Source organism: Saimiri boliviensis, chromosome 1, assembly GCF_048565385.1.
Source record: "Saimiri boliviensis isolate mSaiBol1 chromosome 1, mSaiBol1.pri, whole genome shotgun sequence".
Taxonomy (NCBI): Eukaryota; Metazoa; Chordata; class Mammalia; order Primates; family Cebidae; genus Saimiri; species Saimiri boliviensis.
In genome coordinates this window covers 24,454,336-24,480,266 of record NC_133449.1, presented here as the reverse complement: position 1 = coordinate 24,480,266, position 25,931 = coordinate 24,454,336, and the positions used below count along the sequence as shown (strand labels likewise).

The 25,931-nt window shown below is 41.6% G+C and overlaps 1 protein-coding gene across 1 annotated transcript in view; it reads left to right on the top strand.

Moving 5' to 3' along the window:
• Positions 1 to 12,985: 12,985 nt before the first annotated feature.
• DNAJC27 (DnaJ heat shock protein family (Hsp40) member C27) overlaps positions 12,986 to 25,931 on the top strand; it is a 29,660-nt gene continuing 16,714 nt past the window's right edge. The window contains exons 1-3 of the mRNA XM_039462936.2: positions 12,986 to 13,255; positions 17,855 to 17,937; positions 20,934 to 21,003. Of these exons, the coding sequence (XP_039318870.1) occupies positions 13,169 to 13,255; positions 17,855 to 17,937; positions 20,934 to 21,003 (240 nt within the window). The 5' untranslated portion in view covers positions 12,986 to 13,168. The remainder of the gene's footprint in view (positions 13,256 to 17,854; positions 17,938 to 20,933; positions 21,004 to 25,931) is intronic.

The following is a 25,931-nucleotide window of genomic DNA, read 5'->3' as shown; positions in this document are numbered from 1 at the left end:
TCTAAGGAAGGCTAAAATTAAAAGACTAGCAACATTGAGGGGCCAATGAGAATTTGGAACAGCTGGAACTTTCATTCACTGTTGGTGGGAGTGTAAGTTGACAGCCACTTTGGAAAACTGTTTGGCAGTACCAACCAAAGCTGAACAGACCTACCCTATGACAAAGCAATTCAACGCCTAAGTTTATACCCCTTAGAAATGTGAGTATTGTCTAAGTAACGTTGATGGACTTTAACTGCAAAATGTTAAAACAGAGTCAAGCTGCTAATATGCATAATCAATCAACTGCAGACTGATGATTTAAAATCTTCTTTCAGGGCTGGGCACAGTGGCTCACACCTGTAATCCCAGCACTCTGGGAGGCCAAGGCGGGTAGATCACCTGAGGTCAGGAGTTCAACACCAGCCTGGCCAACACATTAAAACCTTGTCTCTATTAAAAATACAAAAATTAGCCAGGCATGGTGGCACACACCTGTAGTCACAGCTAGTCAGGAGGCTAAGGCAGGAGAATCGCTTGAACCTGGGAGGCAGAGATTGCAGTGAGCTGACATCATGCCACCATGCTTCAGCCTGGGTGACAGTGTGAGACTCTGCCTCAAAAAAATATATATATATTCTTTCAGTTGTTCATTATAAGCAACATTGTTGGCTAGATGTGGTAGCTCACACCTGTAATCCCAGCACTTTGGGAGGCTGAGACAGGAGGAAAACTCGAGACCAAGAGTTCAAGACCAGCTTGGTCAACATAGCGAGGCTTGTCTCTGCAGAAAAGAAAACAAAATTAGCCTGGCATGGTGGCATGTGCCTGTAGTCCTCACTACTCAGGAGACTGAGGTTGGAGGATTCCTTGAGCCTAGGAGGTTGAGGCTATGGTGAGGTATGGTCATACCACCACACTCTACCCTGGGTGACTGAGTGAGACCCTGCGTCTAAAAAAAGTAAAACAAAAATCAACATTGTTTGCAATTTTGAATTGTTATCCAGAGTTTTTTTTTTTTTTTTTTTTTTTTTTTTTTTTTTTTTTTTTTAGACAAGGTCTCATTCTTTCACCCAGGCTGGAGTGCAACCTCTGCCTTCTGGGTTCAAATAATCCTCCTACCTCTGCCCCCAGACCAGGTGGGACTACAGGTGCCTGCTACCACACTCAGAAAATGTTTGTATTTTTTGGCCAGAGATGGGGTCTCATCATGTTGCCCAGGCTGGTCTCAAACTCCTGACCTCAAACAATACACCAACCTCAGCCTCCCAAAGTGCTGGAATTACAGCTTGCACCCGGTCAATCCACAACTTTTGAATATTATCTCTGCTATATATTTACCCAAATGTTAAAAGAGAACTGGGTTAAAAAGTAGAGCCCTGTGCCATAGCTTCAAAGGTTTCCCTCCTTTCTTCTTTTCTTTTCTTCCCTTCTCCCTCTCCCCTCCTCTCCCCTCCACTTCTCTACCCTTCCCTTCCCTTCCCTACATTTTTATTAGGCAATTGGGTGCCATTAACTGCAACTAGATATGTAGGTGGAAACACTGGTTTGTGCCAAAATCTCCTCTCCATGAGGAGCCAGAATGGTATGGCTGGAGAACCGCAAGATCTAGAGAAGGGCATTTTAGGAAGAGGCCTGTATACAAAGGCCATGAGCTGCATGTGAACTTGGCATTCAAAGAACAGAAGGAAGATAGCATTTGAGCACTTTCAGTAATCCTCTAGGTACCTCAGGATGTCTCCCAAGAAATTGCTCTGAGCTCAAATTTTTCTTGGTTGGGTTAATAATAATTTCCTTTCTTTCTTTTCTTTTCTTTTTTTTTTTTTTTTTTTTGAGACGGAGTCTCCCTGTCACCCAGGCTGGAATGCAATGGCGCAATCTTGGTTCATTGCAACCTCCGCTTTCTCCTGCCTCAGCCTCCCAAGTAGCTCGGGTTACCTGTGTCCGCCACCATGCCCAGCTAATTTTTTGTATCTTTAGCAGAGACGGCGTTTCACCATGTTGGTCAGGCTGGTCTCAAACTCCTGACCTCATGATCTGGTTAATGGTAATTTTCTACCTGTGCATATTACTGAATATCACTTGTTATGTGTTCCTTATTGCTACATTCCACTGCTTGTTGGCATCTTTGCTTCATTGTCTTGGCATTTTCAAGATGGCTCAATCCCAGGGCTGGCGAGGTGGTGCTGCTTGTCATATGGGAGCTCAGCTGTGGTTGTGGGTGTGAGTGGGAAGCTCCAGTTTCTCTCTCCATGGTCCTCTCCATGAAGAGCTGGAATCTTCACAGTTTGGTGGCTAGATTCCAAAAGTGAGCATTTCAAGAGAACCAGAAGGAAATTGCATTGCATTTTATGACTTAGTTTTGGAGGTGGCATAACGTCACTAACACCATAGTTACAATTCCACCCATATTCAAGGTAGAGAAACACAGATCTATGAAGAGGAGTCTCAAGCCCATTCTTAGAATTTCATATGGGAACCTTGAAGACATTATGCTAAGTGAAATAAGCCAGTCATTCTACTCAAATGAGGTGGCTAGAGTACTCAAATTCATGGAGAAAAATGTAGAATGATGGGTGCCAGGGGCTGGCGGGAGGAGAGAAGGAGCAGTTAGTGCTCAGTCAGTATGGAGTGTCAGTTTGGGAAGATGAAAAAGTTCTGGAGACAGATGGCAGTGATGGTTGTACAACAATGAGAATGTGCCTAATGCCACTGAGCTACACATTTTTAAATGGTTAAAGTGATACATTTTATGTTATGTGTATTTTGCCACTGTGTAAAAAAGGTCACATGGAATGGGAGATGTTGCCACAGCCATTTTTGGAAAAGATGAACCACCACACAGTCTTTGGGATGGTCTGTAGTAGGATGAGTTACATGGATTTCTTCATGGAAGCATAATACTCCCGCAGACTCAGAACTAAAACCCTCTACCCTAATAAGGAAGGCAGAAAATCTCAGCGGAGTCAGGGATCCAAGGTTCTCACATTGCTCAAGAGACTCATCCTCATGCCAGGTGCTTCTCCAAGATTTTTACTCCCCTTTACCATCAGCCTGGTTTCTATGACTCTTCAGAATCTCCCAATAGTTGTTTTTTTTCCTTCCTTCCCTCCTTCCCTGCCCACCCCCCTTCTCCTTCTCTCTTTCTCTCTCTTTCTTGAGGAAGAGTCTCACTTTGTTGTCCAGGCTGGAGTGTGATGGCACAATCTCAGCTCACTGCAACCTTTGGCTCTTGGATTCAAGCAATCCTCCCACCTCAACCTCCTTAGTAACTAGGATTACAGGTGTGCACCATCACACTAAGCTAATTTTTGTATTTTTAGTACAGATGGGGTTTTGCCATGTTTTTCAGGCTAGTCTTCAACTCCTAACCTCAAGTGATTTGCCTGCCTTGGCCTTCCAAAGTGCCAGAATTACAGGCATGAGCCACTGTGCCCAGCCCTGTTATTGTTATTTAATCAGTGGGAGAGTTCATCAAAAGGGTTTACACTATCATACTGGAAGCAAAACTCCTTAAAAAATAGAATTTGTAGTTAAAAACTTTCCCACAAAAACTTGGTCACTGAGAGGAATTGTTACCAACTTTTTAGTGTGTATATTAGTTTTCTATTGCTGTATAACAAATTACCACAAATTTAACAGTTTCAAACAATAGACATTACACATCTTGAAGTCCTGTAAGTCAGAAGATCAGGCATACAGAGGCTGGGTTCTCTAGCCCAGAAATCTTATAAGGGGCCAGGATGGTGGCTCAGGCCTGTAACCCCAGCACTTTGGGAGGCCAGGGTGGGAGGCTCATTTGAGGCCAGGAATTTAAGACTAGCCTGGGCAATATAATGAGACCTTGCTTCTATAAAGAATAGCCAGGCATGGTGCTACATACCTGTAGTCACAGCTACTCAGAAGGCTGAAATAGGAGGATCGCTTGAGCCCAGGAGGTCAAGGCTGCAGTGAGCTATGATTTTGCCACTGCATTCCAGCCTGGGCAACAGAAAGAGCCTATTCCAAAAAAAAAAAAAAAAATAGACCGGGTGCAGTGGCTCATGCCTATAATCCTAGCACTCTGGGAGGCCAAGGCAGGTGGATCATTTGACGCCAGGAGTTTGAGACCAGCCTGCACAACAGGGCAAAACTCCATTTTTACCAAAAATACAAAAATTAGCTGGGTGTGGTGGTGCACACCTGTAATCCTAGCTACTGGGGAGGCTGAGGTGGGAGGATTGCTTGAATCCAAGAAGCAGAGGTTGCAGTGAGCTGAGATTGCACCACCACACTCCAGCCTAAGCAATGGAGCGAGGCTCTGCCAGAAAAAAGGTCTCACAAGGCTGCAATGAAGGTAGCAGACAGCTGGGTTCTCATCAGAGCCCAGGACCTCCTTCCAAGCTCATTCAGGTATTTGGCAGAATACAGTTACTTCTGGTTGCAGGACCGAGTTACCCATTTTCTTGCTGTTGGCTGGGGTTATCGTCAGCTCCAAGAGGCCACTCTTAGGTCCTTACTAAGCGTCTCCTTCCATCCTGGAGAACCTTCCTCCTATCCATTGCTTCTTACATTGTTAATACCCTTGCCAGGAAAAGCCCTATCCTACTTAAGGACTCATCTGATTGGGTCAGGCCCATGGAGGATAATATCCTTAGTGTAAAAACACTGATTTGGGAGCTTAATTACCAAAATCCCTTTGTAGCAGCACACAAATTCGTGTTTAACTGCAAGAGGTACATGAGTACCAGGAGCCAGGAATCTTGGAGGCCATCTTAGAATTCGGTCTACCACAGTATGCCAGTTAGATTTCATTTGTTTGTATTTTAAAAGCTTCATCTTCTAAAGTATATAAGATATGGATGGTTACAGTATAACTATAGTTACAGTTTGCCTCAAAAATAATCTGGGATGAGAGTAGGGTATAGATGAAACAAGATTGATCCATGTTGATAAGGTAGAAAATGAGTGTTCATGATTCTCCCTACTTTTGCTAATGTATAAATTTTGGGCCAGGTGCCACTGCTCATGCCTGTAATCCCAGCACTTTGGGAGGCCAAGGCAGGAGGGTCACTTGAGCTCAGGAGTTTGAAACCAGCCTGGGAAACATAGCGAAGCCCTGTTTCAAAAAAAAAAAAAAAAAAAAAAAAAATTGTCACACAAATTATTCAAGAGCATAGAATTTTTTAAACTTCCAAATATGTGTGTGTTGGTGGGTGTTTTGGGAGCAAGGTCTTCGTTTGTCACCCAGGCTGAAGTGCAGTGGTGAGATCATAGTTTACTGTAACCTTGAACTCCTGGGCTCAAGTGATTCTCCCACCTCAGTCCTCCAAGTAGGTGGGATTGTAGGCATGTGCCACCACAACTGGCTAATTTTTAAATTTTATTTTTGTAGAGACAGGGTCTCACTATGTGGCCAGGGCTGGTCTTGAGCTCCTGGCCCCAACAGATCCTCCCACTTCCACTTCCGAAACTGCTGAGATTACAGACATGAGCCACGCGTGGCTCCTGACCTATAATGCAAGTATAACATTAATATCTAAACCAAGTAAAGGTAGCATAAAATTACTTTAGTATTAATAATATTACTTACTTCCAACATTACTTAAGAATATAAATGCAAAAATTCTCAAAATGTTACCTTACAGAATTTGGCAATATATAACAAAGTAGATGTACATTTACCTTTGATCCAGTAATTCCATTTTTTTTAAAGAAATTTACCTTGAAGACATATCCACAATAATACAAAAATACCTAATTGCCCCTAAATATATTGATGGGAAAAAATGTGTATACACACAATGGGATATTGTGCTATGTAGTTGTAAAAAAAGGAGAATGATCTTTTCTACATAACAGTGAAATAGCATGCAGTCCTTCCCAGAATATATTGTTAAGTGTAAAAGCAAATTTCAAAATTGTGCACACACACATAATGTTACTTTTTTTGTGTCAGAAAGAAGGAGAAATGAGAAAATATACATATAACTGTTCATTTTTTACAGAAAGAAACACAGGAAGGAGTAAACTACAGTCTACATGATTGGTTGCCCACAGGAGGTAGGTGGGAAGGGGTGAAAAGGATTGGAATGAAGAGAGAATGTGACACTCGTGTGGGTATACAGATTGTATTGCTTTAACTTTCAATCTGTTAATGTTTTACATACCCAAAAACTTTATAAAGTCAATAACCATGAGGGGCAAAAAACTGAAACTAAAATACAAAAGAAACAAATGAGCTTAATTGTATATTAAATGGAAACCATAACCACACTGAAGAAGGAAAAAATGGATTAACCCAACATTTGAACACAATATTTATACTACATGACAAACTATACTTGTCAGTTTTGGACAAAAAGTCATAAATAAATATTGAACTCTAAAGAGCTTTTGCTTTTTAAAAATGGTATGGGTTAGCAACTCCAAAACTACTTCATATTAGTGTAGGATTGAGCAAATGAGTAAATATATTGAAGATAAAGGGAGCCAGGTTTCTCCCTGTTGAAGCAAGGAGTCATAATACGGAAAGGGAGAAGACGAGAACAAATCCTGTTATGCTAAAATGCATTGGTATTATCCACGTGAACTATATTTTAATAAATGGACTTAGATGCATGTATATATGTATATGTGTTTCTTTTTTGGGTCAATCAACTGAAAGGTCCAAAAGCAAAGACACTGTATAATACTACTGAGCACACCTATAACCCATCTTGGTTTCTCCATACCATCCTCTATTAAAAGAATCCTTGGAAGCAGGACTTGTTGCTGTGCTAAGAAAGAAAGAAAGTGCTAAACAGACAGAAATAAAAATAACAAAAAAGGTGGAGACATATCAAAAGGACATATGAGCCAACCTGAGTATCAAAATAAATAATATTCATGGAGTAAAATAAGCATATATAAGGTCATACTGACATGAATGAATGAATGAGAAAAGAAAACTTTCCCTTATGGTAGAATACCAAGTAATAAATACCAATGGAATGACAGAGTTGGAAAATCACCATATTACATCCATCATAGTAATAATCTCTTAAGCCATAAGTGATCATTGGTTTTAAAAATTTGTGGGTGAAAGTTCAGTGAAGAAAGGATAGCCATATTATCTCCAAGTACCCCTTTACAAATTACATATTACAAAGGGAAAAGTCACTTTGGATTAGCCTCATGAACCCCACCTTAACCAATGAATTAAAGTAAGCATCATTAATAAATGGAAAAAATTGGCATCTCAACTGACATAATGCCCAAAAAGGATGTAATATCTTTTTTTTTTTTTTTTTCTTTGATGGAGTCTTGCCTTGTCACCCAGGCTGGAGTGCAAGCAGTGGCATGATCTCAGCTCACTGTAACCTCTGCCTCCCAGCTTCAAGCAATTCTTGTGCCTCAGCCTCCTCAGTAGCTGGGATTACAGGTGCATGCCACCACTCCCAGCTAATTATTTTGTACTTTTAGTAGAGACAGGGTTTCACCATATTGGCCAGGCTGGTCTCAAACTCCTGACCTCAGGTGATCTGCTCACCTTCACCTCCCAAACTGCTGGGATTATAGGCATGAGCCACCACGCCTAGGCGATAACATCTTTTCTGTAGTATTCCAGTCAAACATAACTAAATCTAATTTCAAGAATACACCAGACAAACACAAATTGGGGAATATTCTAAAAATAACTTATTTTGAAAGAGAAAGAAAAGCTGAGGAACCATTCCAGCTTAAAGAAGACTAAAGATACATGATAACTAAATGATCCTAGATTAGATCACAGACCAGTTGACTGAGTCAAATATAGCTATAAAGAGTATTATTGGCTGGGTGCAGTGGCTCATGCCTGTAATCCCAGCACTTTGGGAGGCCAAGGTGGGCAGATCACGAGGTCAGGAGTTCAAGACCAGCCTGGCAAACATGGTGAAACCCCGTCTCTACTAAAAATACAAAAATTAGCTGGGCATGGTGGCTCACGCCTGTAATCCCAGCTACTTGGGAGGCTGAGGCAGGAGAATTGCTTGAACTGGGACCCAGGAGGCAGAGGTTGCAGTAAGCCAATATTGCACCACTGCACTCCAGCCTGGGCTACAGAGCGAGACTACCTCTCAAAAAAAAAAAAAAAAAAAAAAAAAGAATATTATTGGGACTTAAGTATTAACTGTGGGTTAGATAAAAGTTTCCCAGCTGGACATGGTGGCTCACACCTGTAATCCTAGCACTTTGGGAGACCAAGGTGGGCAGATCACAGGGCCAGGAGATCAAGACCATCCTGGCCAACATAGTAAAACCCTGTCTCTACTACAAAAAACAAAAAACTAGCCAGACGTGGTGGTGCATGCCTGTAGTGCCAGCTATTCAAGAGGCCGAGGCAGGGGAATCACTTGAACCTGGAAGACAGAGGTTGCAGTGAGCCAAGATCATGCCACTGCACTCCAGCCTGGCAATAGAGCAAGACTCCGTCTCAAAAAAAAAGTTTCCCAAGTTTTCTTTGTTCACAGTGCTTTTAGTATCTCAGTTGTTTTTTGTTTTGTTTTGTTTTGACACGGAGTCTCACTGTGTCAACCAGGCTGGAGAGCAATGGCATGATCTCAGCTCACTGCAACCTCCACCTTCCAGGTTCAAGGTATTCTCCTGCCTCAGCCTCCTGAGTAGCTGGGATTACAGGTGCCTGACACCACATCTGGCTAATTTCTGTATTTTTAGTAGAGATGAGGTTTCACCATGTTGGCCAGGTTGATCTTGAACCCCTGACCTCAAGTGATCCACCCACCTCAGCCTCCCAAAGTGCTGGGATTACATTCATAAGCCACCACGCCCAGCCTCTCAGTATTTTACGATGCCCCTTGGTGAAAAGAAATATCTAGGTCCAAACAACTTACTAAGTATTTATGCCCTAATAATTTAAGTAGCCATTTGAAAAAAAATACATGCAAATTAAAAGGAAAACAACATTTTTATTTCATTCTTAAATAATCACACTTACTAAAGGGATGTGTGCACCTGTAGGGCACATACTTCTTAAAACCTTGGAATCGATTGGGCGAAGGCCACCCTCATTTCCTGTTGCGCATTGATTTTTACACTGTACTCACTTTCCATCACAACCAACTGGAAAACCCAGATCAAGATATGACATAGCCAAGGAATTTGGCACCATCTATTGTTGAAACTGTAAACAACCTCAAGCTAGGAGTTTTACATAGTCTAGATTTCATTTTGTTTGCCTTGAAAATTTAGAATGCAAAATATTCCACAGATATCTCCCTGTGAATTTACTGTGGAGCTGTGAGGTACCTCAGTGCACCGTTTGATTCAAACCACAGGATTTTATAATACTGCAGTATAAATGCTGCATTTTCTGATTTTGATATACGGTTGCCATGTAGAGAAGAAAGTCCTTTTTCTGAGGAAACACACATAGAAGTATTTATGGATAAAGAAACCTATTGGCTGGGTGCAGTGGCTCATGCCTATAATCTCAGCTCTTCGGGAGGCTGAGGCAGGAGGATTGCTTGAGCCCAGGAGTTCAAGACCAGCCTGGTCAACATAGTGAAGACTTCCTCTCTCTAAAAAACATACATATACACACAGTAGAAAATGCAGCTATACATATTAAAATGTGTGTGCATATATATACACATATATACATACATACACATATATATACATACTATATGTAAATGTGTATATATATGTATATGTGTGTGTGTATATACATATATATATATGAATTTTTTTGAGCTATTCTCCTGCCTCAGCCTCCCAAGTCACTGGGATTACAGGCATCTGCTACCACACCTGGCTAATTTTTATATTTTTAGTAGAGATGGGGTTTCGCCATGTTGGCAAGGCTGGTCTCAAACTCCTGACCTCAAGTGATCTACCTGCCTTGGAATCCCAAAGTGCTAAGATTATAGGTGTGAGCCATTGAGCTGGACCTCTATGTGTTTATATCTCTATGTATGTATGTATCTATCTATCTATCTATCTTAATCTATCTATAAAAGAAAGATACCTACAAATAAACCTCAGACTACTCAGAAAAATGTGACTATACATGTACACACAGACGGCACAGTGATATAGTAAATGGGACAAAATGTTAACAATTGATGAATTTGGATAAAGGGTAGACAAGATTTTTTTGCTACCATTCTAGAAACTTTTTGTGTAAAATTACTTTTAAATAGTCTTGAACGATGAAATGCAATACTACATTTTAAGGTGTATATTCATATGTAGTAAAATAATTTTAAATGCCTGGAAATTAAAGCAGCATTCAGATTACTGCAACTGTTTGTAGAGGGGAAAGATGTATCGGGAAAAGCTACACACAGTATCAGTGACGTTTTCTTCTTTCTATTTGAGACAAGGGCCTCACTTTATTGCCCAGACTGGAGTGCAGTGGCATGATCACAGCTCACTTCGGCCTCAACCTCCCAGGCTCAGGTGATTCTCCCACCTCAGCCTCCTGAATAACTGGGACTACAGGCTTGGGCCACCATATGGCTAACTTTTTTTTTTTTTTTTTTTTTTTTTAGAGAGAAAGGGTTCTACCATGTTGCCCAGGCTGATCTAGAACTCCTGGGCTCAAATGATCCACCGGCCTTGGCCTCAGCCTCCCAAGGTGCTGGGATTATGGGTGTGGGCTACCATGCCCAGTGGTGATATTTTATTTCTTAAACTGGCTGGGGGATACATAGCTACTTATTCCATTATACTTTATATCTTTAAGTATGTCCAAAATATTTCATAATTTTTTTTTTTTGAGACAGAGTCCCACTCTTGTCACCCAGGCTGTAGTGCAGTGTCCTGATCCCAGCTCACTGCAACCTCTGCCTCCCAGGTTAAAGCGATTCTCCTGCCTCAGCCTCTTGAATGGTTGGAACTACAGGCCGTACAACCACACCTGGCTAAGTTTTGTACTTTCAGTAAAGATGGGGTTTCGCCATGTTGGCCAGGCTGGCCTCAAACTCCTGACCTCAGGTGACCCGCCCACCTTGGCCTCCCAAAGTGCTGAGTTTACAGGCGTGAGCCACCACATCAGGTCCCCATAATTTACTTTCTAAAAATACACATTTAAAAAATGTAGGATTTTTCTTAATGCATAAAAAAGGTATGAGCAAATGAAAGCATGTAGCTGCTATCTTCTGGGAGGCCACTACCCCTTCATATGCATTACCTCCTACAATCCTTACCACAACCTCATGCCTACATAATATGCCAACATTAAGTATAACAGGCTGGTTCCAGAATCCATTCTTGAACCATACCTCCCAGGTCCATACTATGGAAAGAACAGCTAACTCGTGCTGATTTTTATTTTTTATTTTATATTCAAAGATGCAGGGCAGGGGGGACTATCTTGCTCTTTCAATTCCAAACTAATTTAATACATACAATAGAAAATGTAGCTATACATATTAAAATGTCAAAAGAATCAACATGGGCCGGACATGGTGGCTCACGCCTGTAATCCCAGCATTTTGGGAGGCGGAGGCAGATCATCTGAGGTCCGCAGCTCAATACCAGCCTGGCCAATAAGGAGGAACCTCGTCTCTACTAAAAACACAAAAATTAGCTGGGTGTGGTGGCGGGCACCTGTAATTCCAGCTACTCAGGTGGCGGAGGCAGGAGAATTGTTTGAGCCTGGGAGGCGGAGGTTGCAGTGAGCGAGATTGCACCATTGCACTCCAGCCTGGGCAACAAGAGCGAAACTCCGTTTCAAGGGAAGAAAAAAAAGAAAAAGCAACAATATGAGAAAACAGTAATCAATTTTAATCTCTAGCATGTTTTATTGCTTAGTCTCAACAGTACCATTCTTAATCAGTCGTTTAACAGCTACCCTATTATGGGGTCAAAGGTGAACTGTAGAATAAATTGGATGTTTAGTAATTTAATTTATTAAATCATACTGAGAAGCTAGCATGTGGATTCTTTTAAGCTTTAAAGCTATCCAAATTCTAACCAGGGCCTATTTCACATTTGTAAAGAATTTTAGAAGCTTCAGTGAATTAAGTTATATTATTTGATTATAAAAACAATCCAGAATAAACTTGTCTTAGAAAAAACTTAATGTTTGAAAAAACACATTTTAAAATTAAAATGTCTGAAAATCTGACCTTTACTATGAACTGCTGAGCCTTTGTTCATTGCCTTCCTGTAAGGCACTTCCTTGAAGACGTTCAAAGTTAGGTGAGAAAAGAGGCCATGCTACTTTTGTCTTTGTAATATACAGGGAAATTGGCAGCCATTCTTTTTCAGGGCACTATAAACAATTATTGCCACGTTGTATTTATCTTCAGTAACTGAGGATATTGGCTGAAAAAAAAAATTGCCGTTCCTGTCAGACTGACTTCGATTCAACCAACCGCTTTTCTCATCCCCTGGAATGAGCGCAGAAAAGTGGCTCTCATAGGACTCACTGTTCTTCCACTGCTCCCTGCAGCAGGCCCAGCCTTTCTCCGACAGAGGAGTCAACAAATCCGTCACTGCTCCGTAGCAGGACGGCCAAGACTAAACTAAGGCTCTTGCCTTGACTCCAAATGGACACGTGCATTGAAAAGGAAAAGCGATATGAACGAGAATCAGAATCGCTTCCCGCCTTGCCCAAGGCCCTCTTCCAGAACCAGGGTTCCGACCCCCCTGCTTTACCGGCTCCGCGGCCTGCCTCTCGGGGATCTCGAGCAAAGGGAACATAATATGGGACTGGTGAAACGGACCAAGGAACCGAAGAAGAATCCAGAAAAAAAAGAAAACAACAACAACAACAAACGAACCAGATACTACCCGACCTGCCCCGAGTTAGCCAATACATTTCCACCATTTGGCTGCGAAAGCAACAAACGTCTCCCGTCCAGGAGCCCCTGAGAGCAACGCCGCGCTCACCCCGAAGGGTAAACCCAGCCACCCTCCAACGCCGCCTTCCTGTCAGGGCACGCGTCCCTAGAGACCCGGTAACTGCAGCCGTGTCTCCAGGGCCTGCCGATGACGTCAGCCGCCCTGCGCTAGCATCGCGAGACTCCCACCTCCCTCCCGCGGCTCCCAGCGCTCCCAACCGTCAGCGCCTGCTGCCAGGCAGCGGCGGGGATGGCGAGCCGCGAAGCCGAGGCGGTGACGAGAGCAGCGGGTCTGCCATTGGACAAGGAGGCCTGAGGGACTGGCCAGCCGTGCACAAGGAGAGACCGAGGCGGGTTGCCCCGAGAGAGCCAGGGCCATGGAGGCCAACATGCCGAAGCGGAAGGAGCCCAGCAGGTCCCTCCGCATCAAAGTCATCTCCATGGGCAACGCCGAAGTGGGGAAAGTGAGTACAGCGCGCCGGGAGGGGCGGGCCCCAGCGCAGTGGGGCGACGTGCCCATTGGCTGCAAGGGCGGCCACTCAACAGCCTGGGGCCCGGCCTCCTCTCCGCCCCCGAACAGGCCAGGGTCTCCGCGGAGGGTTGCGGCTCCGCGAGCGAAAACTCCGTGACCTTTTTGACCTTTGCGTTGCCCCCTCCTCCTCCGACGTCACTCTCCCGGAGAAGGTGTCTGGGGTGGCCTCTAAGCCTTGAATGTGCCCCTAAAAGAGTAAGGAGGCCTGGATCCCCATGCGGGGCCGTTGGCCTAGATACCGTGCCCGCGTTCTAGGGGGCCGTCTGGGACCGGGAGGTGGAGGATGAAAGTTTAGTTCCCCTCGCTGTGCCTGGGAGCCGGCGGAACGTCATGGGGTGCGTGTGAGAATTTGGGGTTCGCGAAATGGTGCCCTGCAGCCCAGATTCTGCATTCCCGTCACGAGAGAGCGTAATGACGCTGACGTGTTTCACAGGGCAGGTGCAGTGGATGGCTGGATCTAGTGGTGTCCCCACATCTGTTAGTTCCACCGCCCTTCTCTCTACCCTATCTATGCATCAGCTGTAAACTCTCCTTTAGTGTGCAGGAGGGAAGGCCAGAGGTAACCTGAGGCCTTTTCCCATAAAAATTCTAAGACGGCCTCCTCTTCACCCAAATTCTCTCCTGCTGGGCAAGTGGAAGCTGTTGGTTAAGAACTTCCCAACGTCGTCACATCAGTGACTGAGAAACGATTAGAACCCGAGTCTTCACATTCCCACTGCAGTGCTCTTTTCCTGCCATCACTGTATGCGGTGAAAATCGACTCCAGAAGAGCTGTTAAGGCAGTGTTTAGGCCAGTGCCCAGCACCCAGGAGATGCTCAGTAAATGTTTGCTAATGTTTTTTATTTTATGATACTACTTATGTATCAGTGTGCATGTATTAGCATAACATTCACTTGAAAGTCAACGTTTTTGACCGTCAGCTGTGTAGGTTTCTGTTTTAAAAAAAAAAAAAAAAAAGCCTCTAGGGACTGGGCGCAGTGGCTCAGGCCTGTAATCCCAGCACTTTGGGAGGCCGAGGCGGGTGGATCACTTGAGGCCAGGAGTTCGAGACTAGCATAACCAGCATGGTGAAGCACCGTCTCTATTAAAAATACAAAATTAGGCAGGCATGGTGATGGAAGCCTTTAATCCCTGCTACTCAGGAGGCTGAGACAGGAAAATCCCTTAAACCAGCGAGGCAGAGGCTATAGTGAGCTGAGAGCACACCATTGCACTCCAGCCTGGGAGGCAGCATGAGACTCCATCTCAAAAAAAAAAAAAAGTAATTTTACTGTGCCTAATGATATAACATGGGAAACAGCTCATAATGCCTGGTGTCACCACATCTATTTAACATTTTTCCAGTTTTATTAGCCAATGCAATTGGGCAAGACTAAGAAAATATGAAATATTAGAAAGGAGAAGGTAAAATTATTATTTGCTAATAATGTGTTTGTTTACCTGGAAATCCAAAGAGAATTAACTGAAAAACTATTAGAAACATTGCAAAAATTCAATAAAACAAAATTAATACCAACAAATCAATGACTTTATTGTGTCCAAATTATATTCAGTTGCAATGTGTATTGAAAAACAATTTTAATTTACAGTAACAACAAAAATAAAGTGCCTAGGTTTAAACTTAACATGAAATAGGTAGACTATATGAAGACAAGTTTCAGACTCTACAAAGGGACATAAATTACTTAGGCAAATGGAAAGATACACTTTTTCCTTAGATAGGATCACGCAATATTGTATAGATGTGAATTACTCAAAATAACCTACAAATGAAATTCAATTCCAGTGAAAACATCAATAAGGGTTTTCTTTTTCAGAACGTAATACAAGATTACTAAAGTCTTTATGAAAAATTAATGTGAAAACAACCAAGAAAATTGTGGGGGAAAAAAGAAATGAGGGAAGACTAACTGTATCTACCATTTTAAAATATTTTTCAGGCTGAGCGCAGTGGCTCACGCCTGTAATCCTAGCACTCTGGGAAGCTGAGGCGGGCAGATTGCCTGAGCTCAGGAATTTGAGACCAGCTTTGGCAGCACGGTGAAGCCCCATCTCTACTAAAATACAACAAGTTAGCCAGGCGTGGTGGGCGCCTGTAGTCCCAGCAACTCGGGAGGCTGAGGCAGGAGAATTGCTTGAACTGGAGAGGCGGAGGTTCAGTGAGCTGAGATCGCACCACTGAACTCCAGCCTGGGCAACAGAGCAAGGTTCCATCTCTAAAAACTTTTTAGAGATGAAGAAAAAAGAAACAAAAGTTTCTCACTGTGATTATGGTTTTCCAACATTCAGTTTCCACCAGAAAGGTTTTCCTTAGTGTTTTTATGCATACCCATATTGGTTTCTGTGATGTATAAAAGTAGACCCCCGTCTTACAAATAGGAAACTCTGCCGTGATACCTGAGCCTTCATGTCATCACATTCTCCAGTTTGTCTTTGGTGTTGGAAGTTAAAACGTGATTCCCTTTTCAAGTGTGATCTTGAGAGACTCACATGGTGTTGTTCAAGTACATTTTGTGCCAGGCAATAAAATCTTAAGAAGTCTTAAGTCCACGAAGGGACTTGTTCCTGATCTCCCTGAAGATCTCTACCCTTTAATTAAGAAGTAGTTGTTGGCCTGGTGTGGTGGCTCATGCCTGTAATCCCAACACTTTGGGAGGCCGAGGCAGGTGGATCACGAGAGGTCAGGAGTTCAAGACCAGTCTGGCCAGCATGGTGAAACCCCATCTCTACTAAAAATACCAAAAATTATTTGAGCGTGGTAGCATGCACCTGTAATCCTAGCTATTCAGGAGGCTGAGTCAGCAGAATTCCTCGAACCCAGGAGGCAGAGGTTGCAGTGAGTGGAGATCATGCCATTGCACTCCAGCCTGGGCAACAAGAGTGAAACTCCACCTCGAAAAAAAAAAAAAAAAAAAAAAGTAGTTGTCTGAAAGCATCTTGAGATGAACAGAAAGGTTAAGGATACTAAATTCCATGTAATTCTTACAGAATTGGGTTGACCCTTTGGCTCAGTATTGTAAGACCAAGTGAGTCCTCCCTCCCAATTGGAAAGGAGTCATCTACAGCCTCTGCCCTGGTCATATAAATTTGTCTATGTACTCAAGCAATAAAATGATAATTTAATTTAAAAATTTTTGTTTTCAAGCTACCAAACGTTTCTCATTGGTATTGGGAAGGAAATATGGAGACATCAGTGGAACAGAGCAGAATCCAGAAATAAACCTAAATATATAAGGAAATTCAATTCACAACAAATGTAGTAAAATTTTAGGAAAATAGATATCAGTTAGTAAATATTGTTGGAACAACTATCTGCTATTTGGGAATAGGTTGGATTCCTATTGCATTTCTTTCTCAAAAATAAATTCAAGATGAATAAAAGATTTAAGTGTAACTTTTTTAAAAAAACTTACTATTTTGCCTTAGTCGTAAAAGTAGCACATACTTACTCATTTTAAAGGATTTGGAAAATATAGGATGATATACAGGTAAAGCATTTTAAAGTTAAAAATTAAGGAATGCCTTAGTAAATAATCCTTGGCTTAAACAACAAATCAAACGACAGAGTAATTAGCAAGCAATAAAAAGGGCATATTTGTATATCATGGACTAGCTATTTTAAAGTTAACTTGGGAACCATAATTTATCATTCTTAAGAGAGAAAAGCAAACTCCAGAAGTATGTACAATACTCTATGAAGTGGGTACTTTTTACTGCAAGTAGGACAAACCCAATTCAATTAATTTAACAGAATTTTTTTTCTTCTTTTTTTGAGACAGGGTCTCCCTCTGCCATCCAGGCTGGAGTGTATTGGCACCATCTTGGTTCACTGCAGCCTTGCCTCCTGGGCTCAAAAAAAAAAAAAAGGAACGAATTTAATAGATATTTGGAGATGTGGATCTGGTCTTGGCAGTGAGGTCAAAGCTAGACAGATATTTTGGTGTTGTCATTGAAAGGATAAGAATAAAAGAGATCTTCAAAAGAAAAGAGCACAAGATTGAGAACTCAACTGAAAACATATACATATTTAGTAATAAGGGAAGAATTTAAAAATAATTTTTCTTAAAATCTTTTAATAATTGTTTCAGTTATTTTATAGTTTTGTCTTTTTTTTTTTTTTTTTTAAACAGAGTTTTACTCTTGTCACCTTGGCTATAGTGCAATGGCAGCAATCTCAGCTTACCACAACCTCTGCCTCCTGGGTTCACATGATTCGCCTGCCTAAGCCTCCCAAGTAGCTGGGATTACAGCTGCCCACCGCCATGCTTGGCTAATTTTTGTATTTTTGTAGAGATGGGGTTTCATCAGGTTGGCCAGGCTAATCTCAAACTCCTAATCTCAGGTGATCTACCTGCCTTGGCTTCCCAAAGTGCTGAGATTACAGGCCTGAGCCACTGCACTGAGCCATTTTTGTCTTTTGAAAGTGCTTTTTCATAGTGATGAATGAAGGAACCATAATGAAGAAATATACTTATTTTCCATGTGTTTTCAGTATATATTTACTAAATGCCTGTATATTTACCTTTTTAGAGCTGTATTATAAAGCGATACTGTGAGAAAAGATTCGTGTCTAAATACCTGGCAACAATTGGAATTGACTATGGAGTCACAAAGTAAGTATATTGTTTCCCTGGGTTTGTAAATTACACAGAAGTTCAGAAATTTCTGAAATGATCTCATTTTGCATCAGTGCCCTTGTGCAGGTAATCTTGAAACAGAGACTTTGAAGATAAGTTGGGAAAGATGGGAATAGAAGGCTTTTGCAGGTATATAGTGATCACATCATTCATTCAGCCCACATACTGGTATTAAGCACACTGTATTCGCCAGGCCTTGTGTTAGGTGTAGGCTGCAACGATGAACATTTCAACACAAAGCCTAACTAGCAGGTGTAACTTTCTAGGAAACATGTTTCTATATTAACAGGTCCTTTCAGTAGGTGTGTTTTTAGAGCATTTTGAAATATTCTCTCTAAAAAGTCTATAAATATTATGTGGAAAATTTTCTACCAGAGAACTTTTCTTATTGGCTTATGATCTTTCATAGCTGTTAGAATGCAACAAAAATCATCTGGAAAGAGTAAAGTTGGGTCTAATTGGGGATTTACCTGGAGATGAGTCAGGAGGGGGTTGAGCTTGAAGAGTTAGATTAAATTAGCAGGAAATAGCCATAGAGTGGAATTGGGGTAGATAGCACACTCCCTAAACATGAAATTTCAGGCATTCACTATCTTAGCCTCAGTCTGGCCTTCCCCCTTTTCTCTTTCTGTTATGCGCTTTACTTTCCATCCACACTGAACTGTTACCCTCATACTTTTTCCTCAGTGCTATTATTCACTCTGTCTTCTTGGAGTACCCCTGCCAATTTCTTCAAGATATAAAAAATCTCCTGTTCCCATAAGGTCTTCTAAACATGCCCTTTATTGGTCAGGACTCTTTTTGGTTGCAAATGATGGAAATCGTAACATTCTCTATGCTATTTATGGTATTTACTATAAATTGCCTTGTATAGTTATTATTTGTATATGTTTAATGTCTCCTGCTAGATTATAAACTCCCTGTGCCTGGCATAGTGCTTACACCTAATAGGTACTCAACAAATATTTATTGTTAGGTAAGATAGATACATTTAAAGAGGAAGTTTGCCAGATTAGTCTATGAGGGCAGTATTCAAGAAGGTAGACTAAAGTTGTGATGTATAGCTAGCAGAATGTCGATTAGGTGAAGAGTGGAGTCAAATTTAGACGTATCCTTCATGACTTTTTATAGTGGCCCCAGTAAATGGTAAAGTAAAACTCAAGAGTTCTGTGTAATGCTCTTATAGCACCATTTTTCAACTAACAGCGGCAGAGGGTATTTCTGCAAATTTTCCTTAAAGAATGAAAATTGTAGCTCTTGGCAGTGAAACGTATGAAGCTCTTCATTTGAAATTCACATTTCTGGCTGGGAATAGTGGCTCAGGCATGTAATCCTAGCACTTTGGGAGGCCAAGGTGGGCAGGTCACTTGAGGCCAGGAGTTCGAGACCAGCCTGGCCAACATGGTGAAACCTCATCTCTACTAAAAATATAAAAATTAGCCAGGCATGGTGGGAGGTGTTTGTAATCCCAACTACTTGGGAAGCTGAGGTGGGAGAATCACTTGAACCCGGGAGGCGGAGGTTACAATGAGCCAAGAGTATGTCACTGCACTCTGGCCTGGACAACAGAGTGAGACTCCATCTCAATAAAATAAACAAATAAAAATAAAATTCACCTTTCTAGTTTTCTTTTCCTCTTTCCTACTTCAAAGCATAGAATTTCATCAGTGAGATAGTAGGACATCCTATTTAAGGTAGTTTTGTTCTGAATTCATGTAAGTAGCTAGTTTATTTATCTAAGATGTGAGAATTACCATATTATGCCATGGGACCATGGTATATTCAGCAGACTATTCTTTTTCTGCCAGAATTTTTTTGGAAGAGATGTTTATCCCATGATGAGTCAGGAGGATATAATTGACAGAAACCTATTTCAAACCAACTTAAGCAAAATGAAAGAAAAAGGATATCTATCAAGTCGCAAAGTCTAGTGACAAGGATGCAGCTGGGCCTCAGAGATGGCTGAAATCAGGGAGGGAGGCTGAAATCGGGGAGGGAAGCTGAAATCAGGGAGGGAGGCTGAAATCAGGGAGGGAGGCTGAAATCAGGGAGGGAGGCTGAAATCAGGGAGGGAGGCTGAAATCAGGGAGGGAGGCTGAAATCAGGGAGGGAGGCTGAAATCAGGGAGGGAGGCTGAAATCAGGGAGGGAGGCTGAAATCAGGGAGGGAGGCTGAAATCAGGGAGGGAGGCTGAAATCAGGGAGGGAGGCTGAAATCAGGGAGGGAGTCTAGACGGCTCATTTCACTGCGTCTCTCTCCCTACCTCTTGGCCTGGAATAACTTTTAAGCATTCATCTTTGTGTTTTTCTTTAGTGTTTGAATTCTAATATTCCTTTATCATTTTTCAATGGTGATTTTTCATGGAAAAAAAAAGCCTAGAAACAAATACGCTGTGACGTTAACAGTATTTACTTCTAATGTGAATGGTTATTGTTTCCCCTTTTGTTTTATCCTTTATTTCCAAATTTCCGAAAACAAATTCACTTATTGCCCTTACTCAAATAAAGATCACAAGAAAATTAAATACACATCATTAATATACATCTTTGTTATTCTACTGTATGGTAACCAAATATAACCAATGATAATTAAGATGTCTCTTACTAAGTGAAATAAAGCTTTTCATTTTCCTTCATCTTGCTCCTGTTTATCCCAAATCAATTTTTCTTAATACCATAGTAATAATTACCCTTTGTTGGTTGGGAGCTGTGGACCAAAGAATCTAGAGGTGAGGGTGAAGGTGACGTAATTGAGAATGCCTACTCCATGTGAGTTCAGTGTTCTTGAGATAAGAAGGTAGGATCATCAGTCAGGTTGCTGACTTCTGTTATAAAGATGATCTGGAATCAACAAGAGGCACTAAGAAAGCTTCTTAAATTGCATACACATACCCTTTAAAATTTATAAATGATATTAAGGTAAATGGAGAAACCATGACCTTCTTTGGGATTGTTTTCATTTGAACATTTCAGGGTACACGTCAGAGACAGAGAAATCAAAGTTAACATCTTTGATATGGCTGGACATCCCTTCTTCTATGAGGTAAGAAAGCCTTTTTAACAAAACCTATATCCAGTATTGGTGGTGGTTTGGGAAAGATCTAAAATTATCTAAAACAACCAATATTGAAATCATATGTAAAATTGGATAAATTTAGCTTGATTGTGGCTTGCCTTCAGAGCCTTAAGTTAATAGACACCTGTTAATCTTTTAGGTTATCCCATTAAATAGCAGTAGGAACTTTCATTGCTAATATTTCAAACATTTTGTTAAAACATTTTGACTTTCAGAGGGCTTTTGCTTTTTACCTCATACGTTAGCCTAAAATGTGAAAAAATAATTACATTTATGCTTGGACTTAAGAACTCAGTGTTGTGACTTCTTTCATATCAGGATACTGGAGTAATCATTCCTATTCTCTGGAAAGAGTCATGTGCACTCTTTGCAGAGAAGAAGCTAAAGCAACCACTTGGTTTACTTTCATCTGCTTATCACCCCTAAGTAATCCCCAAATGAATCTCATGACCATTCTCTTCTGTTTTTCCTTCCTTGGGCTTTTTCATTTTTCCCAAGGAGGTTTTTTTGTTCTTTTCTGGTTTGGCCATTTCACTTCTGCTTTTATTTTTATCATTTCCTTTTCTCTGCTTGCTTTAGGCTAATTTTGCTCATTTTGTTTTAGATTCTTGAGGTGGGAGCTTAGATTATTTATTTGAGACTTTTTTCTTTTCTAATAAATTCATTTAATGCTACAGATTTCCCTCTCAGCACAGCTTTAATTGTGTCCCACAAATTCTGAGATGTTGTATTTTCATTTTCACTCAGTTCATTGTATTTCTTTTCTTTTTTTTTTTTTTTTTTTTTTTTTTGAGAGAGAGTTACACTCTTGTTACCCAGGCTGGAGTGCAATGGCACAATCTCGGCTCACCACAACCTCGGCCTCCTGGGTTCAAGCAATTCTCCTGCCTCAGCCTCCCGAGTAGCTGGGACTACAGGCTTGCACAACCATGCCCAGCTAATTTTTATATTTTTAGTAGACATGGGGTTTCACCATGTTGACCAGAATGGTCTCGATCTCTTGACCTCGTGATCCACCCACCTCGGCCTCCCAAAGTGCTGGGATTATAGGCATGAGCCACCGCACCCGGCTTCAGTGTATTTCTTTAATTTCCCTTGAGACTTTCTGGTTGACTCGTGAGTTACTTAGAAGTGTGTTATTCAGGCCGGGTGCGGTGGCTCACACCTGTAATCCCAGCACTTTGGAAGACTGAGGAGGGTGGATTACCTGAGGTCGGGAGTTTGAGACCAGCCTGGCCAACATGGTGAAACCCCGTCTCTACTACAAATACAAAAATTAGCTGGGCATGGTGGCGCATGTAGTAGTAATCCCAGCTACTCCGGAGGCTGAGGCAGGAGAATTGCTTGAACCGAGGAGGCAGTGGTTGCAGGGAGCCAAAATTGCACCACTTTCACTCCAGCCTGGGTGACAGAGTAAAACTCAATCTCAAAAACCAAGTGTGCTATTCAAAAACAATTTAAAAAAACACAAAGAAGGAAAAAATTATGCTGTTTAGTTTCCAAGTGTTAGGACATATTCCTGTTATCCTTCTGTTACTGATTTCTAGTTTGATTCTATTATGATCAGAGGCTGCCTCAGTGATGATGGCTGCTGACTGATCAGGGTGGTGGTTAATGTGGCAGTTTCTTAAAATAATACAACAATAAAGTTTGCAACACTGATTGACTCTTCCTTTCATGAAAGATTTCTCTGTAGCATGCAATGCTATTTGACAGCATTTTCACCCACATTAGAACTTCATTCAAAATTGGAGTCAATCCAATTAAACTCTGCTGTTCATTATCAACTAAGTTTATGTAATATTCTAAATTCTTGGTTCTCATTTCAACAATGTTCATAGCATCTTCACTAGGAGTAGATTCCATCTCAAGAAACTGCTTTCTTTGTTCATTGGTAAGAGGCAACTTCTTATTTATTTTTTATTGTGAGATTGCAGCAATTCAGTCGCATCTTCAGGCCCCACTTCTTATTGTAGTTCTCTTCCTATTTCCACCACATCTGCAGTTACTTCCTCCACTGATGCCTTAAACTCCCCCAGAATTGCCTGCAAGGGTTGGAATCAACTTCTGAACTCAGTTGATACTTTGACCTCTCCCCTGAATCATGAATGTTCTTAATGGCATCTAGAATGCTTTCCAGAAGGTTTTCAATTTACTTTGCCTAGAGTAATCACTATAGCAGCTATAGCCTCGCAAAATGTATTTCTTAAGTGGTAAGACTTGAGAATCAAAATTATTTCTTGATCCATGGACTGCAGAATGGATGTTGTGTTGGCAGGCATAATAAAAACAGCTTTAATCTCCTTATACATCTCCATCAGAACTCAGGTAACTAGATGCATTGTGAATGAGCAGTAATATTTTGAAAGGAATCTTTATTCTGAGTAGCAGGTCTCAACAGTGGGCTTAAAATATTCAGTAAACTACACTAAAATCAATGTGCTGTCATCCAGACCTTGCTGTGCCATTTATAGAGCACAGGAAGAGTAGATTTATCATAACTCTTAAGGGCCCTAGGATTTTCATTACGGCAAATGAGAATTGTCTTCAACCAAAAGTCATCAGCTCTGTTAGCCTGTAACAAGAAAGTCAGCCTGTGCTTTGAAGCTTTTGAAGCCAGGCATTGACTTTTCCTCTCTAGCCTTGAAAGTCCTAGATACCATCTTCCATTAGATCTATCTATTCTAAGGCTGTTTCATCTACACTGAAAATCTGTTGCTTAGATTAGCCACCTTCATCGATGATCTTAGCTAGATATTTTGAATAACTTGTAGCCCTACATCAGCACTTGCTGCTCCATGCTGCACTTTTATGTTACAAAGATGGCTTCTTTCCTTAAACCTCATGAACCAAGCACTGCTAGCTTCCAATTTTTCCTCTGTAGCTTCCTCATTTCTCTCAGCCTTCATGGAAATGAAGAGAGTTAGGGACCTGCTCTGTATTAGGCTCTGGCTTATGAGAAGGTTGTGGCTGGTTTACACTTCTTTTTTTTTTTTTTTTTTTTTTTTTCGAGATGGAGTTTTGCTCTTGTTGCCCAGGCTGGAGTGCAATGGCACGATCTCTGCTCACCGCAACCTCCGCCTCCTGGGTTCAGGCAATTCTCCTGCCTCAGCCTCCTGAGTAGCTGGGATTACAGGCACACACCACCATGCCCAGCTAATTTTTAGTATTTTTAGTAGAGACGGGGTTTCACCATGTTGACCAGGATGGTCTCGATCTCTTGACCTCGTGATCCACCCGCCTCGGCCTCCCAAAGTGCTGGGATTACAGGCTTGAGCCACCGCGCCCGGCAGGTTTACACTTCTATCCAGACAACAAACACTTTCTGCATATCAGCAATGTGCTCCTTCACTTTCTTATCATTCGTGAGTTTACCACAGTAGCACTTGTAATTTCATTCAAGAAGTTTTCCTTTGCATTCATAACTTGGCTAGCTGTTTGGTACAAAAGGCCCAGCTTTTGGCCTATCTCAGTTTTCGAAATGTCTTCCTCACTAAGCTTAATCATTTCAAGCCTTTGATTTAAAATGAGAGATATGTGACTCTTCCTTTTTACTTGAACACTTAGAGGCCATTGTAGGGTTATTAATTGGCCTACTTTCTTTTTTTTTTTTTTGAGACAGTTTCACTCTGTTACCCAGGCCAGAATGCAGTGGCGTGATTTCAGCTTACTGCAACCTCCACCTCCCAGGTTCAAGTGAATCCCCTTCCTTAGCTTCCCAAGTAGCTATTATAGGCACATGCCACCATGCCCAGCTAATTTTTATGTTTTTAGTAGAGACGGGGTTTCACCATGTTGACCAGACTGGTCTTGAACTCCTGACTTGTGATCCACCCGCCTCAGCCTCTCAAAGTGCTGGGATTATAGGCGTGAGCCACTGCGCCCAGCTGGCCTACTTTCAATATTGTTTTGTCTCAGAGAATAGGAAGGCCCAAGGAGTGTGAGAGAGATGGGGCAATAGCCATTCAATGGAACAGTCAGAATATATACTACATTTATTAAGTTTGCCTTCTTAAATGAGCTTATATGTTCATGGTACCCCAAGACACTTAAAATAGAAACAGATATCACTGATCACAGATCATCATAACAGATAAAACAATGATGAAAAGTTTGAAGTGTTGCGAGTGTTACCAAAATGTGACACAGAGACATAAAGTAAACACACACTATGGAAAAATGGCAGCAATAGATTTGCTTGACTTAGGGTTGCCACAAACTTTCACTTTGTAAAAAACACAGTATCCACATACCGTGCAATAAAGTGAGGTGTGCTGTGTGCCTAACATAAGTGCAATAAATATCTACATACCGTGTAGTAAACTGAGATGTGCCTGTATCGGCTAGGCCCTGTGGGTGACACAAGGATAGATGCATCAAGATGCATGTCTTCATGTTTCTTCTAGCGGAGGAGGGAAGACAGCTGGATATGCTACAAACTGCAAAACTGGGCAGAAGTGATAGCACTATTAGAAGTACAAACAGTATGGTACAGGGGACATAGAGATTACATTCTGTTTGGCAGGAATGGGGGCTGGATGGTGAGGAATGGGGCAGAGAAAACTGCATGAAAGATACAGCATTATAGCCAGGGCTTGAACGATTAAAGATAAAGAGGTGTCTGTTTCCAGATGAAGTTAGGAAGGCATGGGACAGGTTTGGGGAATGAGAGATTACCCAGTTGGAAGGTCAGGGGATAGTGGGAGGATAAGACCGGAAAGGTTGGCGGAGGACTGATCAGAAACTTTGAACATCATTTGAGAGAGTTGGAACTTTGAAGAATCGTTTAAGGAGAAAGAAGTTGAAGTGTTTCGTGTTGTGCATGTTGAATTTGAGATTCCAACAGGACATTCAGCTGAGAGAGTCTGGTGCTAATTAGAAATGCTGGTCCGGAA